We start from the raw sequence: 17,118 nt of genomic DNA on the forward strand, positions 1-17,118 counted from the left end.
CTCTGATTTTTCTCTTACCGTTTTTTTGTTTTTTTTTTACAAGGAGAATTGATCCACCACATAGGAATCACACCAGGTTTTTCCAGTGCTGCCTTGTGTATCCATCTCAGGGTTCCCTTTTGCTCTGCTGGCGATGACAATGGTGAGGACAGTCTCTCCTTCGTAGTCTCTCCCGCCTTCCCCAGACCAGGCTGGGAGGCATCAGGGCTGCCCACCCCTACCCAGAACACCTACTTATCCCACTGCTGTCTGGCCACCGTCCGTGTGCCTGCTTAAGTGACTCTCCTTCTGAACTCCCTCCGGACAGGCCGTGAACCATCTCCCCTGCCCTCCCGAGAAGAACCCGGCCAGCTCAAGCCTCCACTGACCCTCTCCACGGCATTTACTCTCAAAAATACAATTCCAATACAGTAAAGATTCTAGTCTCCCAGCGTGGATTTCCAATTACCCACACTCGGCCAAGTGGCAGCCACTTCATTATAATTCTGTAATTGCCATATAGAATTCCTATAAATTTGCTGTTAATTTTTAACCACCGCATCCTTCTCTTAGAAAGTGTAACAATAATTTGAAAATCTATAGGCGATATTTTTAAGTGGATAGCGGCAGAGTGGGGGGGAATAAATCCAGCGGGGGCCAGGTCCAGAGGAGACCCTACAGGAACGGTGGTGGTGAGGAGCCTGAGGAAGCGAGGCTGGGGCTCTTTCAACTTCCATGCAAACGTTTCTCCCTGATACACGGCATGTGGGTGGCAGCAGGATTGATCAGGGTCTGATCCGGGAAGATCCTGCTCTTAAATGAGAATGGCTTTGCACACGGGGTTCTCCGCTCACAGGCGCATTCCCTGCCCCCACTGGGAGGTAATTTACAAGCCCGGCTTCCGCGTGTAATCTTCCCGCATTGTACTGCTCCACGGTGCCTCCCCGAATGGCAACACGGACCAGGTCTATAAAAGATGCTCTGGAGGAATGAAGGAAGTGGCGGTTACACAGGCATCCCCCCCCCCCAACCTCCTCCGCCGCCCCCCCATCAAGCAAGTGAAGACCCAGGTGCTAAGCAGAGAAATTAGGCTGCCTTTCAGGAGATGCTAATGAGGCAAGTTGTAAGGGGATGAGGCTGAGCCAGAAAGGAAACTGTGGGGCCCTGCAGAAGCCACGGGCACCAGGGACCTGCAAGGAGACTGGCCAGCTGGTCCTCACTAGGAGCAGCGGGCTTCTCCTCAGCGTGGGGGTCTCAGGCGGCCAGAGAATGAGAGAGCCTAAAGATAGACCACGCCCGTGAGAACACGCAGGGTCTCAGAGGTGTCTCATCTGCCGAGGAGGATGTTTCCATGACAGGTGCCATCGGCAGGGTGCCCCCAGCCACCTCCAGCAAAACACGGAGGTCATTTGCACCCATTGGTGCCTTGGCTTGGAAAGGCAAGCAGGAGGGCTGGACACCCTGGGCTGGCCGGAGCTGTCCCTGGTGCTGCAGTCCTTCCGCTCTCCTTCCCACTTGCCGAGCCCGGTCCCCGTGCCCGCTCTTAGAAAAGAGGGATACTGGCTCCAGGCTGGGAGGGTTATCAGGCAGCAGCAGCGGTGAGAAATTGGGCCACGGAGCGATTTGAAGGTCCCAGTGTTTGATCTATGGCAGGGCTGGCTCCTTGCAGCTTTGCTGCCCCTGAGTTTGGTGACCTAAGAGAATTAAAGCTGCCTTAAATACAGTCTCTGTTGGCTGTATATTAATCAAGCAAGAATCAAAAGTCACAGCATCCTAGGGAAGTAAGAAAAGGCACAGACGGCTACCCTTATCCTAATGCAGCAACTCTCAGCGGGAGGAAAGCCTGGGAGCTGCTAAGACAGCACAGGCCCTCCGCCCGCTGCCAGCTTTCCCCAAACCTCCTTGCCAGTGAATTCTCAGAAACCGTGTGTCTTGGAACTGGAGGGTGGTGTTGATGCCAAGCAGTGCTGGACCCCAATGCCAGAGTAGATCAGGAACGAGGAGGGCTTTCCCCCCAGGTGTGACAGGGAGCAGAAGGATGGATGCCCGCAGGGGTGGGCACCCCAGAATAGGCTCCCGCCTAAGACCCCCATAGCCCCACCAGAGACGCCCCGTTGCCCCTGCTCTTGGCACCCTCTAGAGAGTCTAGTGAAACAAGCAGCATCCACTGGCCCTTTATCTGCTGCACTGTAGTCACAGTGAGCAGCAATTCATACAACTTCTCAGGCGCCTTTGGAGATGCTGGGCATGGCTGACACTAGCCAGGGCCCTGCCTACCCTTCCCTCTTCCCTGCCTTGGCTCCCTGCTCTCAACGCCTGAGAAAGGACCCCATATTGGGCCCCTCTCGTGCTGGGGGTGTGGGGAAGAGGGTCTGCGGGGAACTATCTATTCCTTTGCTTCCTGGCAGACCAGCCTGTCCTCGCCCCTGTGAGTCCTGGGACAGGCTCGGCTCCCATGAGGCTTCTGGGTGAGAAACCTCCCAGCCGCCACCCCCGCCCCACCTCCCACCACCCCATCACTCAGCTCCTGTCTGCAGCTTGGCACTGGCCGCCTGACACAGTGCACCCGCCTCCCCTGGGCCGTGCGCTTTGCCAGGACAACGCTGCCTCTCTGGGCCTTTGCTGCCTCGGGCTCCTAATGAGCTTTTAATGAGCTGATGCTTTGGCTTTAAGGGGCACAAAGGGGCAGAAGGAGAGTGGAATGCCAGCCCCCTTGCATTCTGCTTCCTGAAGCTTGAGGCTGGTTTTTTTTTTTTTTTTTTTTTTTTTCTTAACTAGCTGAGTGCTAGGGCTGGGGCTAGAGGCAGATGCTGGGCTGAGTCTTTCAGACTCGCTCCGAGTGGAGGACCTGACTTTCAAAGTCCTTGGGCTCAGGCGACTCCTTCTCTTCAGGGCTGCCCTGCAGCCTCTCACCTAGGCGGAAGGAAGGGGCAGTGGCTCTCTGGTAAGTAAGATTGATTTTAACTGATGGCGAAGTGAAGAGGCCGACCTTTCAGTTGCTGGCTTTAGAAAGAGGCAGGAAACACAAGGCTGGGCTCTCCCTGCCTCTCCTCTGAGCAGCTCAGCCCCCGCCACGAGTGGACGTAAGAACAAACCTTGACCCCCTTCCTGTGGCCGTCTACTTAGGAGCCCTGCGTGCCACGTTTCCTCAGTTCAGTCCTGACGGAACTCGACACAAACTCATGCCGGTCACAGCCACGGGAGGTCCCCAAACGGCCGCCCATGTCACAGGCACGGTCCTCCCTTCCCTACACCTGAGGCACACAGAGCTGCCATTCGTCCCTCCCCTGGAGCGCACGGCCTTCTTCTGCAGGCTCTGCTGGGTGACCCGCTGCCTCTCTCGGGAGTCAGAGGAGGGGACAGTGGCTTCGGCGGCGGGTCCGAGCTCCCCCTTGGCCCTCCTTCGAGGCTTTTCCCCTTTGAAAAAAATTAAAGTAGAAAGGCTTGTGTGAGACACAAGGCAGAATCTCTTCACAGTCAGGGTGATAAAAATCTGGATGGGCTCCCCAGAGAGATGTCAGGGTCTCCCTCCGTGGGGTGCTTCAAGAAAAAAAAAAATTAAAATAAAACGACAGCGCCTGTCCCTGAAGGCTGAAGTGACTGCCAGCTAGAAGGCGGAGGACTGGAGAGTCTGATCCCGAATTCTCGTCCAGCCCCACTGCCTGCCCCTGCAAGGGGGGAGACTTGAGAGCAAGGGGCTGGCGCTGTCCCTGGTGCTGAAGGGCAGCAAGCGGGGGTGGGGATGCCGTGCCTGGGTGGGCTCGGTGGAGTGGTGGGTTCTGTCTGCTTTCCTCAACCCCGCAGCCTCTGCCGGTGATAAACGTAACAGGAGCCCTGCCCTGGGGACCCAGCCATCCAAGGGCATCCCAGCAGTGGGCACTCCGAGCTAGAATCTTCACCCCCACGCAAATACCCAGCCTTCCTGCGCCTCTCTCTGCCTCCCGGAGGCGGGCCAGGCTCAGAGTGTGGGGTGAGGATACGTAGGAAATGAAGCATCTCATGGCAGATCAGCTAGGAACCCCCATGGAAGGTCTTCCTCCGTCCAACAGCAGGTTCTCTCTTTGGCTTGATCATAGGGTTCAGCGACCCTACTGAGTTCTCACGACCTCCTGCCTAATGAGAAAGAGGAAATTTGAGATAATTGCCACACAGACCGAGCAGTGGTGTGATTAGTAAATGCCCAAGCTATTGCAAATGGCGATTGCGTTAACAGATTTGGTTTGGGGTTGATCCTGTTAGGAGAGAGAGCCAAGGGCTAATGACGGGGATGTTCACGGAATGGCGCAAACCAAGCAGAGTTGTAGGAGGGAGGCAAGAGCCTCGCGTGAACCCGCCAGCCAGAAACGTTGGTTTCCAGCCTAAAACTCGGCCTCCCACTAGCTAGGTGACCTTGGGCCACCTCTGTGATCCTACAAGTGCCTCATCCTTCCCTGGCCGCCTTGTAAGGATCCAGGAAAACAGACACGTTAAGGTGTTTCAGGGAAGCCAGCAAAGCACTGAGCAAATAAAAGCTATTGTTGTGGTTGGTGGTCAGTGACGATAACCAGTCCCCGTCTTTTGCTTTCCCCGTGGACACGCTCATTCCCAGGACATCTAAGCAAACGTTTCAGTTTCTCGAGGCTTCACGTCAGAGATAGAAATAGGAACTCTAAATCCCCTTCCTCCTGCGGCTTCTGTGGCATTCTGGGGCCAGTACCCTGAACGGTGGCTTGGCCACAATCGGCAGCGTCGAGCACAGATCCGTTTCTCCGGAGCTCTCTCGGCCCGTTCCGCCTCCTTGCCAGGAGCTCATGGCCCAGATGCAGCAGGAGCCTGCAAAGAGCTTTCCAGGGCTGCAGCTGCCGCTGCCTCTTACCCACCAAGCCCCAAGCGAGAGCCGCTCAGCACTGGCTGGTTTCAGATGTTCTTGTTGCTCTGTGATGAGCTCGCTCCCCCTCCCCAGAAGAGGAGAAGGGAGAAGTCCTGGGGGCTCATTTAAAATAAATAAAGCTTGGCAGCAGTGCTGAGTGGAAAGCGCACAGTCGCACAGCACCCACAACCCCTTTTCTGAGAGCCTTCCTCCGGCTCACAGGCCCCGAGGGGAGGGGAACTTGCCAGAGAAAGATGTGCTTATAACTGCAACCCTGTGCAACTTCTGGCTTTGCCCATATATCTCGAGTGTGCCCTTTGCTTTCAGTCTTCCTATATTTATTATGTTTAATTTTGCCGGGACATGGTTGTAAGTGCGGCGATGGACCCGAATGTGGCTGGCAAGCGCCTCTTAATTAAACAGATAAATAAACTCCCTTTGCACGCGGATTTCTACTTTTGCTGCAGTCTGCTGGGACCAGGGGGACAGCACTGGTGGGCGTGGAGGGGTGCCGTGGGGCTGGAAGGTGGGTGCTGGCCCCGGCAGCCTGGACCGGGCCTGGCTTCCCCTCAGCACCGCCGAGTGTCCTGTGGCTCAGGGGTGCAGAGGGGCCCATGGGTGGGGTGGACCCCCAGTGCCTCTCTCCTCCCAGGCCTGGCCGCAGAGGGGAGGCTCTGGCTAGTGTGAGTGGGCCCTCTGCTGGACATGTCCAGTGTGGCCTCGACAGCCAGGACAGCTCCCTCCCATCCTGGCCTCTTCCTCACAGGGGCTCCCGCACTGACTCCTCTGCCCTTATGGGTGTATCAGACACTCGAGGACAAAGCAGAAGTGGCCACCCACTCCCAAAGTCGGGAAGCTGTCCCCTTCAGGAATCAGAGGGGCCCCCAGATTTCATATGAAGACAAGGAGCTGCCTGTCCTCAACCTGACATTTCCCCAAGGGGGGTCTGTCATATGCACCCCAGCAGCTCGAGGCTTTTCCCTGACCCCACTCCTGTGCCCATAGCTGTGGAACTGGGGCGTGAATCCCCCTGGAAGAGATTCAGTTGGTTGTGTGGGTGTCTGGTTGGTTCACATAGAAGAGCTTTCTCGGGTCACCGCAGCCTCCCTGGTACCCACCCAGAGCTCTGCCCGTCCTAGCCCATCCTGCCATAGGGAAGCCACGCACAGCTGTGCCACTGCTGCCTCCTTGGTGCTCATGCCCAAGCCTGTGCCAACACCCTGAAGTTGGGGCAGGGCGCTCCAGCTCTGCTGGAAGCACCGAGCATGCTGTCTCTGCAGGTTACGGCCCAGCTGCAGCCGGAGACGGTGAGCTCACCCCTTGTCCTGGCACGCCTTTGCCAAGCTCCAGGCTGTCCTCCGCACATAGGTGAAGGCCGAGGACACCAGTCTGGGTGCTCAGAAAGCGAGAAAGGGGCTGGCCTATGAGTAACTCAGCCCCCCACCCAGCCTCCCCTAGAGGGACTTTGGGGCTTTTGTTTCCTGTGAGAATATACCCATGTGCAGCCTTGGGAATTTCCAGAGGATCGGGGGAGTGCCATAGGCTGTTGCACACCAGATCGACTACCGAACTGTCCACTGTCCACCTTTTGTTAAAAACACGGGCCGACTTGGATACTTCCTGGCATACACTTTCCCAAGGAGACTCTGTGTCCCCATTTTGCAGAGGTACACACGAAGACTGAGGATGTTTGCAAGGCTGCTCAGGCCTGGGTCTCCCCAAGCAGGTGGGGAAGGCAGGCCCTGCCCTGCAGGGGGAAAAGGGGGCACCCAGGAGAGCTCCCTCCAGGGAAGGTGACACCGGTGGGGAGGCAGGAAGGAGCCCAGAGATCTCCAAAGCCCTGGAACCATCCAGACCTTTTGAGGTGCCTCTTTGCCTGGTATTTATAGTGGTGCCCAGGAGCGCAGGAATAATTACAGCTCCGTTCCTGCCTCCCTAACGAGGCCTTTCTCAGATTCAGGGCGAGTGGGATATTTTTTTCCTTGGCTCTTTTTTTAAGTAGTGAATATTAGAGCTGGATTGACAGCCCTTCCCAGGGCGCAGCCTCCTTTTCCCCCAGAAGTGGGGGCAGTAGCGCCCCGGGCCCCGGCGGCTTCCCCCACCTTCCACTCAGGAGGCACCGGCGCTCTGGAGGGCCGTTAGGAGTACGGGGACCTGAAGAATGCTGAACCCCACTGTGTAGGCACTGGAGGTCCGCGGTGAGGGGGGCAAGGACCGCACACACTCAGGAGCAGTCACCGTCGATGGGTTGTGTACCCTTGGGACACCCCCAGGGGCACAGCTGGGGGAGCACAGGCCCCTTCTTGCCTTTCTCCTCCTGTCCACAACGTAGAGATGGTCCTGATGCCCCAAGCAGTCGGGATCCCAGCCCCAGCGGCATTGGCTTTCTGCAGCAGCTTTGCCCAGCTTGGGCTTCCAAGCCACACTGGCCGCTGTGGCCGCCTCAGCATCGGGATCAGCCCTGGGGTGAGGGTAGGGGCAGGACACCCGCACTCATCTCTGCCGGGTCCCCTTCCAGGCACTGGGGTGATGCTGCGCAGACCAGCCAGCAGCTTCCCTGCCCTCCCGACACTCAGCTCTTGAGAGGAAGACCAGAGGGGCTACTACAGTGTTTGGCTAGTTGGTGGCCCAACCCCCCAACGACACCACCTCCGCCCCCACATGGACAGAGTCTCTCTCAGTTTGTCAGTTAGTAACTGGCTCGAAGTGGAAGTCATGAGCCCGTGGCCCGGCACATGAGGTGGTGGGCACACAGCCCGTCCTGAGGAAGAAGCCGGACGCACACGATGTTCAGATCCTTCTTCTGGATGTGGCGGTGGTGGTTAATTCCATGTTGTTGTTCTCAGTCTCTCTGGAGCCCAGGTGTGATCAGCTGACTGATGGAGGCAGGTGTCTAGACATGCTTGCGGGGCCCGACACTCTCTGGAGGTGAGGCTTGAAGCCAGGGCGGCCAGGCTGAAAGGCCCCACAGATGACCAGGAGGCAAGGATGCTGGAAGCCAAGCACTGAGCCCAGAGGTCCCTCCAGGAAAGCTTCCCCAACCCCACCCCATGTCTGAGCTCACCCCAGATCTGCGCTCCCACTCTCCTGGGCCATCACAGGTCTTAGCACGGTAGGCTGCAGTGTGTCGGCTTGCTTTCCCCACCAGACGGTGCACTCACTGCAGGCAGAGCACTTGGTCTTTACAGCCCCAGCACCTGGTGCGGTCTCTGTCTTCACGTAGCGGGTTCTCAAGGGAAAGCAGGAGAGTCAACTCAGAGGGTGTCTCCTGTAGGTTGGACAATGTTTAAGACACTCTCAAATCCTCTTAGAAGAGGAATAAAGCCTCAGTCTCTGTAGATGTTGGGTAACAATGGCAAATTAACGAGCGAATGATTCACACGGACAGTGGACTTAGAGCGCAGGGCTGGGGGTTAATGCTACACAGCTGCCCCAGGTTCCTGACCGTCCTCCAGGGAGCGAGCAGCCAGGGCGGCAAGAGCAGAAGGGAGGAAAGGCTTCTGAAACGGGAGAGCAGAGCAGCAGGACTGGGGAGGCAGGGGCCCTCAGGGATGCCCCTGCTCTTGTAGCCGGGGCCACCCTGGGCTCCATCCTCCGCAGGACAGCCCTCTCTCCTCACAAATGCTACACCCAGCCCCACGGTCCTCCCCAGATGCCCCAGGCCTCAGCGCCGGGCCACCCCACCACCGTCTCAGGCCGTCGGGGTGCCTCTTCTGGGAGACGAGTTAGTAACCATCCCGCCCGGGGGCAGGAGATGACCCCTGCAAGTCCGCAGCCAAGCGTGCCACCCCGAGAGAGGGGCTCCGGAAGAGGGTCAGCAAGAGCGGCTACGTGCGGCGGGGCCGGCTGTCTCCGCTGCTGCCTCTCCCTCGACCCTGTCCCTTCTGCCATCTGCCTCCCTTCCAGACGGTGCACCCCCTTTCCTTCTAAGGAAGGGGAACCGCAGCTACCTTGAGAGACACGAGGTGCCTGACAGAGCGGCGTCCGAGGGCCACACACCTGCCTGCCTTGCTCGAACGGAGCTTGTTCCCAAACAGGGCTTGGGGGGGCCCGTTCTCCACCCATCCGTCTTCCCCCCCTGCCACCTCCTCCGGAATGGCTCTTACAGACACGCACCGCAGGGAGCACAGTAAGACATCTCACACACTGTCCCCCTAGCCTCTCGGGACGGGTGCACCAATGGGAGCCCAGAAAAGACAAGCCACTTTCCTAAAATCACACAGCCAGTGAAGGGGCCTCCCTCTGATGGCTGGCTTTCCCATTATAAGGGGGTCCCAGCCCTCCCTCCTTCCAGAGTGGGGCTTGCTCTCAGAAGTGAAAGAAAGAAAATCTCAAGTGCCTTAGGAAAGATAGGTGCGTCCGGAATTGGTCCTGGGTATTCGTGGGTTTCTCCCCTTACCAGGAGAAGCGTGCATACATGGGACAAGAGGCTAGGTGTGTCCTCCTGCTGACTCTGTCTCTAGGGGTGGCAGGTAGCAGACTGTCCCTCACAGCCAGGCTCACCTGTGGCTTGTCCCGGTTAATGAGCCTGGTCAGGGGCATCTGTCCAGCGTGAATGCACGCAGGCCGGTGGGGGAGGGTGTCTGTGCCTGGTGATGCTGCAGACACACACACATCTGTGTCAGTGGTGGTATAGGAACAGTGAACACCCGAGCCAAGCAGTGGCTGGGTTCCGGGGTCCATACATGCCGGGTCCATATGTGCGCACTGCTGCTGCATCGTGTGTGTCCACCAAGTCCAGCGCAACGGAGTCTGGGGAGGGGAGGGTGCATTGTGGCCAGTGCCCCTTGTCCCCGCCCCCTCCCCTATTAAATACCCACAGGACCATGTGCCTGGGGCAGACCTAAGGTGTCAATGAGGTCTGGGGTCCGCGGTGGGGGGGCAGGAGAAGCCCCCGGGGGGCTCCAGCTGGCTTTCCAAGCTCTGGGCGGCGGAGAAGCGCTCCCCGGCTAGGAAGCCTCTGCGTAGATGCCCTCATTACATCACCGACATCCCCGCCACTGAGCCGGCCTCCCTTATGAGAGGCGCCGCTCGGAACGCCGAGCAGGACGAAGCGCCTTCCGGTCGGCCGCAAAGCCGGCAGAGCCGGTCCTCTCCGCAGCGGCCGGCGGACCGAGCGGGGCCGGAGGGAGATGCCGGAGCCCACGCCCGGGGCAGCCGCCGGACGCGCGGCGGAGGAGGGCCGCCGAGGGGCCCCGGAGAGGGCGCCGGCGGGCGAGGGGTTAAGTGTGTGATCAGCTGTCGCGCCGTCGTTCCGGATTCTCTTCCCTCGGCGCGGGGCTCTGTTTGAGGTTGGAGTACGCCAGGGACTCCCCCTCCCACCGCTACACACGCGCGCACACGCGCGCACTCACACGCACACGCGCCACTCTTTGCAGACAGGGCTCCGGTGGCTCCAAAGTGACGGGCGCCCGCTCCCCCGCTGCCCTCGTCCCTCCTCTCGCGCACACAGCCTGCCGGGCCGTGTTCTCGCGCGCGCTCTCCCCAGCATCCCCGCCCGGGCAGGGGAGCACCGGGCAGAGGCGCGCCGCTCGCCGTCCATGCCTCCCTCCTGAGGAGCGCCGCGAGGGGGAGGGGAGGGCCGAGGAGGAAGAGGAGGAGGAGGAGGAGACCGAGAGGGCGCCCGGGAGGCAGGGCGCGCGCACACACCGAGGGACGCGCGGAGGGTGCGAGCCGCGCAGCGAGCGCAGAGCTGCCGCCGGGCGCCCCCCTGCCGCCCCATGCTGTGCTCCATGGCGAACTCGGGCTGCCTCCTGCTGTCCAACTCCGGCAGCATGCTCCCGCACTCCGTGCCCTGCCCGCCCGCCTTCCTCTACCTCCAACAGGTAAGCTGCCCCCGGCCCGGCGTGGCCCCCCGCCCGGCGCACGTGCGCCCCGCGCCGCCGCCCACCCCGCGCTCGGCCGCCTCCGCGCCGCCGCCGGGGCCCCGCTGCGCTCCCCGCGTCATGGCGCCGGGGCCCGGCGGGGGGAGCGGCGGCCGAGCGCGGGGTCGCCCCGGGCGCGCGCGGCGCGGGGCGGGGGGCCGGAGTTTGGGGCGTCGCTCGCAACTTTTCCGAAGGCGCTGGAGGGGGCGGCGGGCGGAGTCTCGGGGGAAGCCGGAGGGGAGGGGGCGGGGGTTCTCGGCGCCGCGGTCACTTTGGGGAACTTCGCGCCGGGCCGCGGGGGGCGCGGGGGCGGGGGGGGGGCGGGGAGCTGGGCCCCTCCCCGGCCGCGTCGGGAAAGCCGGGGGGCCGCGCGGAGGCGGCGGCAGCGGGGGCGCCGAGCTCTGCTGCAGCGGGGACCGCGCGCGGGCCTCGGGGGAGACGGGCCACCCGCCTGGTGGGGCTGGCGAGGGAGGCCCCGGAGCTCCGGCCCGGGGAGGGGGCTGGGGCCAGACTTTTGCGATCTGCCGGGCTGCGCAGGAAGCTCGGGCTGGTGAGGGGGCCAGAAAGACGAGCGACTCTGAGCCCCCAAAGCCCCAGGACGCTCCACGGGAGGTGCGCACAGAGCAGCAGCAGCTGCTGCCTGCCTGCCCGCCCGCCTGCCGTGGTGTGCGGGGCGGGGGTCCTGCGATCCCACCCAATGCGGAATCAGTGCGGTCCCAGGCCTGCACTGGGGATGGAGGGGGCACCTCTTCGCCTCCCCCAGGCCCCTTGGTCTCTCAGGGCTGCGGATCCCAGTGCCGGCCCAGCCAGAGCTGGCTGGGGGCTGCGGTACCCTGCCTCACCCACCCAGGCCGCCCACACCTCCAGGCTCGCCTCCCTCCCTGCACTCTGGGGCTGCTTGCTTTATCTTTAGCACCCTGAACCTCTGCCTGGGTCTGCAGGGGTGGGGGTGGCTGCTTGCTTGGAGAGGCCCCGGGGCTTGAAGGGGGAAGACAGTGAGGCCTGGAGATCTCAGGCTGACGGTCCTGGGGCCTGCGCACCCCAGCCGGGAGGGTTCCCATGGGACTGGGTCTGCACCTGGGCCTGGGTGTGGAGGTGGGAGGCAGAGGGAGAAGGGACCTTGCACAGCTGCCAGTCAGGGTCAGGCCAGGCCCGAGAGTCTCAGGTGAACATGTACTTCCACCACCTCTCCCGTGTGTGCACTTGAAGGTGTGTTTCTTGGAGACAGTGACCGGCTCCAGGTGGGGCCGGGCCTTTGGTTGGTGCGTTCTTGTCATTTTGTGTCCCTTGGGCTCCCCAGGGAGCCAAGAAAGAAGGGGCCATTGCAGGTGGCTCAGGAGGAGCTGTGGACGTGCAGGCAAAGATGGGGCCCTCGGAGCTGAACCAGGTCAGTCCCTAGGCTGCTGGGCCCTCAGGTCAGCCCCTTACAAGGATCCACACAGCAGGATTGCTGAGCGCTTCAGCAGCTGCAGAGGAAGGGCCCCGGGCCGGGGTGGGGGGGTACTGACCACAAAGGGCCGCCGAAGTGGCCTGTGATCCACAGACCTTGGCCCTGGCCCCCACACTCCCCAGGACCACCTGTGACATCTGGGCAGTCCTGGGCACAGCTCAGTGGTGACAGGAGCTGCTGAGGGGCCTTGCACTCCCCCAGGCAGGCAGGTATCCAAGCCCAGGCCGTGACCGACTCCCCAAATTCCACGTCGTCATTTGAGTTGCAGACGGTCAGGGAGGACCTCGGAGGTCAGCCTTCCAGGGCATACCAAATTTCCGGGAGTGCAGCAGTCACTTGGGGACCGCTGGGGTGGGCCCCGGGAATCTGCATTTCTCACAAGCCCACAGGTAAAGTCAGGAGCAGACCTAGCAGACCCGCTCAGGTAGGAAGCATCTGCCCCACCCCCACGGCTACACATGGGAACTCCCCGGGGCTGCCAGACCCCAGGAGACCCCGGCTCCCTATGCAGACAGTGGGTTGGAGATGAATATGCAGTGCACTGGCTGTATTAGGCAAGTCAGTTCACCTCTCTGAACCTCAGGATCTTCCTCTGAGAAGGAGAACAAGAGCATCCCGTCCTCTCGGGCCGAACGGGAGGGTTGAGTTACAATGAAGTAGCCGCAGGCCTGGGGAAACTGGCAAATGTTGGCACTGCCTTGATGGCGTCAGACCTGTGCTGGTAGTTGGGGTGAGCATACCCAGCCACACGACCTGGAGGAAGGCACGCCGGTCCCTCCGGGGCTGGGTCAGTGCATCCCCAGGTGGTGGCATTTGGAGCTTTCTGGAGGGGCAGCGGTAAGGCGAGAAGATGCCAGTGGGTCACAGCCATCCCGAGTGGGGGTCAGCCGTGAGCACAGTCGTCTCTGGGAAAACCAGAACGTGCCCACCGGGCCAGGCTCTAAAGTACCGTTTCCTCCGAAGCAGTCTGCAGCGCGTGGCCGTGTGTCCCCAAGGGCTGGGAGAGATCTCAAATGCAGCCATTTCCTGGCTCTCTGTAGGGACACAGGCTTCTGGGAGGCCACGCAGCTCCGGTGGTCCAGGGTCGGCGAGAAACAAATCATGACGGGTTGTTGGGGACCTTGCTTGTCCCCCACCACCTCTGAAGGGAGACAGAGCCTCTCATGTCCCCTGGAAGTGGAGGCCACGGGAGGAGGGGGGTCCCAGGCAGCCCCCTGGGCAGGTCTCTGGGATCAGAGCTCGCCTTCCCCGCAGCCCCGCCTCGCAGGTCTGCGTGAGCAAGCCCTGGTGCTATTGGCAGGCTCTGGGTTGAGTCTCGGCCGCACCCCTGAGAGGAGCAGCAGGGGCGAACACGGGAAATCAGGCAGGACATGAGACGTGGTTTGTGGCACATTGAGATGCAGCATTTAAACAGGCAAGTGCTGGCAGCCACAGGCTTTCCGACTCGCAGTTAGAAAGTGAGACGTCAACCAACAGAATTCCGTTCTCAACGCAGGGACGGAGCGGAGCCTCTTCCTGCTGCATGGGCTCAACCCCACGTGTGCAGAGCCCGGGCCGTGTCCCCTCCGAGACATGGTGACTCGGTAATTCCTTAGAGACACTCGTCGCCAGGCATCTCTCTTCCCAGCCTCTCAGCAGAGCTGGTGATTGTCCGAGTCCTCACTGGCCACTGCACAGCGTCGGGTCACCCACCCCAGGAGACGTCTGGCTGCTGTCCGGGCTCTGGTATTTGCTAAGAGTTTACCCGAGGGGCCCCGGGCAACCTCAGTTTCCCCACCTGCCCAGCCTGGTGTGGAGGCCCACTGAGCGTTCCCTGTGAGTTCCTCAGTTCCCCACAGGGCAGCCCAGAGCCCTGGTACCCCCACATCTGGACCCTCCTAGGGATCCTGGGGTGGGACACAGGAAGACTGTTGACCGTGGTGCATTGTGACCGGCCCAGCAAGATGTGAGGTCGATACTGGTCACCTTTCAGAGCAGGGAGGAGCTCATCTGCAAATCGAGAAGCTTGGTAAGACTCCCTGTGAGGCCCTCGTCTGGGCCCCCAGAGAAGACAGTTGTAGGGAGTAGGAGGGAAAACCCCAGGGCCACAAAGTGTGGTTTCGTCACAGTTGTGACTTACTGTTAAGCAGCAGCGTGCTATAGGGGAATCTTACCACCATATCCCATTGCGAAGCCAGGAATCACCCTGGGGGAGAGATACGAGGGCCTTAAGGATCCAGGAGCGCGGTGACGAGGGGCGGGGCTGCACGGGTGCGTCACTGGCTGGTCGGAGGGAGAGCGGGCCCCGGAGACGGCGAGCGGCACCTTCCTGAGGGCTGTGTTCCGAGCTCTGCTGACCTCATCTTCCTTCTGCCCTCAATCGAGATGAAATCATGGATAGCCTCGCTTGCCCTCGAAGATACTGGCAGCCTCTGGAAGTTTCCATGGAGGGTGTGGCCTTTGTACCCAGCTGCCAGCCTGAGGGGGCTGCCTGCTGGAGTCGCTGACGGCGAGAAGCACTCCCTCGGGCTCTGGGACCCAAGGGCTTCTGGGGGTGGTCGGGGAATTCTAGGGTCTATTTGAGATTCATTAGGAAGCTCGTCTCTTATTAATAATTGCTTTTGGGGGGTAGCAACGCCACTCGATAGAACTTTCTGTAGGATTAGTTACCGAAGCAAAGGTCCTGCAGCTTCTCATGCTGCCTGAGTGTGCCCGGGGCCGCTGTCTGTCCCCTGGGCTGTTGGCCTGTCTCCTGGGTGTGACTGCAGGAACCCCGTCTGGCACATGCTTCCTGCCGCGGACATCACGGGCCTGTGAGTACACCCTGGCCCGCGGGGGAGCCAGGCCCGGACAGAAGCTTGTCCGAGTCTTCAGAAGGAACTGCTGTCGCAGTCTGGGCCGTTGGGGTGGTCTGGTCACCGACGTCATCAGTGATTTCTGTGGGTTCCTGCCCAGTTAGCGCTCCGGCGGCCCACGTTTGTTGCAGAATCAGCCAAGTACGCATGCACGTTTCACGGTTAAGGAAACCGAGGCACACGGAGGTTGGGGGGACGCCACCGACAAGCAGAGCCTGGCTTCCACCCCAGAATCAAGGCTCGGGTATGTCTCGGGCCGGAGGGTGCAAAGACCCGGGCACGTCTGCCCTCTGACCGCCTCCCAGCCACGCGCAGAGCTGAAGTGTCCAAGTGTCAGGACAGGAGCCTCCGTGCGGCGCGCGCTCTCGCCGTGCCTGCAGAGTTTTAGCCAACGGCGTTTCGGAGATTGCTTTTGGGTTGGGGAGAGTAGAAGTGGCCTGCTTTGTTGACTCTTGTCCTGTGGGGTGAGTGGGTTTCCCTGGAGAGCGTGAGCAGGGAGCCCAGTGTGCCCGCCGGATGAGCACAGGAGACGGGCAGAGCGAGGAGTGATGGCCTGGAGGGAGACCCAGCTTGGGGTGCAGCCCGAGGGCCGCTCCGTGTTCAGACCCCACTGAGCTTGAAGTCTGTGCAGAGCAGAGTGGCCCGGGAGCCCCGGCGGCCCCGTGGGGTGTCTCTGCCCAGAGGTGGAGACGCGTGGGGCGTCTTCCGAGCCAGTGCGTTGTAATGTGGACAGATGTGCTTGTCCAGGCCTGAGGGGCTGGGGGTGGCCGGGTCAGTCACTGGCCCTCAAAGCAGGTGGGGCATGGCAGACTCTTCTCGGGACAGCGTTCGTAGGTTTCCCAGTTCGCTAGGGAGGCCTGTGTCTGTTTCCCATAGTTACGGTTAGTGACCGAGGTGCGGATGACATGCCCTGTTTCCCAGAATCACAAGTGAAAGGTTGGCTTAGCTCACATCTTCCCGCCTACAGTGACCTACAGTGACCCCCGGGGAGTCTGAGGGGGTTCACCTGTACTGAGTACAGAGAAGCCGCATCCCGAAGGCCCCACGTGAGGACCCATGTGTGGCCCGCAGGACCCGGGGAGCAGGCACAGTGGTCCGTGGGCTCAGTCAATGGCGGCTGGTGCGCTGAGAGGCCCCCAAGGGGCAGGGAAGGACACTGCAGCAGGGCTGACTCTGCCCGCGGCCTGTCCCTCCCCCACACGGCCCGGAGCCTGTGCCCACCGCACTGAGCTCGGGGATCACACAGGGCGGCCGTCCTTGGCGGAGGGAGGCTGAGGTGCCAGCACAAGTGTCCTCTGTCTTGGGGACAGCCTCCTGGGGTGGCTCCTGGGGTGGCTCAGAGCAGAACGTGGGGCTCCAGGGAGAGAGCCGGAGCCGGCAGCGCCTCGGGGATGTCAGCAGCTCTGGGATGGCGCCTGCGGCTCCTGGCGCCCAACTCAGGCCCCGAACCAAAGGCAGTGGTCCCGTGGGCTGGGCCCAAAGCCCCTGTTGGTGTGGAACCAGGGCACCCTCGGGGTCTCTGTGGCCAGGGGTGGATTCTAGCCCAGGCCTGGAGATGCAGTCGCTGCAGAAGGGGTTCCCTTGCTGCCCGACGCAGGGCTTAACCAGTCCCCCCAGACCTCGGCCTCTTTCATCCTAGCGTCTCTCTCTGTGCTTCCCGACTGGCCTCCAGCCTTTGCCTTCCGCCTTGGTGTCCATTCTCGCATCCAGAATTTTCCGTGCCTCTCAGCCTCTCCCCCTTCTTCCCTCCCGGCCTAGTTTCTCCCCTCTTCTGTATTCGTGCTCCCTCTGCTCCTCCCCGTCACCCCCTCTTCCTCCCAGCAGACTCCAGCCCCTCCTCCTGTCCTGAACTCCGGCCGGCTGTGCAGCCCCCTGCAGCCCCCTCCTGGCCTGCCAGCCCAGCCGCCAGGTGGTGACGTGGTTCCGCCAGGGGCTGCGTGGCCTGGAGCAGGACTGTGTTCCCAGACCTGAGTGCCACGGGCACAGGGGGTCCGTGGTGTCTGGGCCCCCCGGGGAGAGCGAGTCCAGTTCTGGAGGGAGACGCACTGGGGCTGCGGCGGGAGCTGGAGGCCTCGGGCTGGTCCGCTCTGGATGCCGCGGGCCCCACTCACAGGAGGGAGCCAGCCCATGTCTTCCCGTCCA

At 61.5% G+C, this 17,118-nt stretch overlaps 1 protein-coding gene across 11 annotated transcripts in view; it reads left to right on the forward strand.

Annotated features, from left to right (window-relative positions):
• RBFOX3 (RNA binding fox-1 homolog 3) overlaps nucleotides 1–17,118 on the forward strand; it is a 392,450-nt gene that overhangs the window by 305,942 nt on the left and 69,390 nt on the right. Inside the window, exon 1 of one of the 11 annotated variants that reach the window (XM_059147629.1) lies at nucleotides 10,385–10,653. The exons of 6 other annotated variants lie outside the window; for them this stretch is intronic. In XM_059147629.1, coding sequence (XP_059003612.1) covers nucleotides 10,549–10,653 — 105 coding nt within the window. In that variant the 5' untranslated portion in view covers nucleotides 10,385–10,548. Of the gene's footprint in view, nucleotides 1–10,384; nucleotides 10,654–17,118 lie in introns of those variants that run through there. 4 more of the 11 variants (XM_059147640.1, XM_059147628.1, XM_059147630.1 and 1 more) reach the window with 4 other exon arrangements.

Source organism: Mustela lutreola, chromosome 15, assembly GCF_030435805.1.
Source record: "Mustela lutreola isolate mMusLut2 chromosome 15, mMusLut2.pri, whole genome shotgun sequence".
NCBI lineage: Eukaryota > Metazoa > Chordata > Mammalia > Carnivora > Mustelidae > Mustela > Mustela lutreola.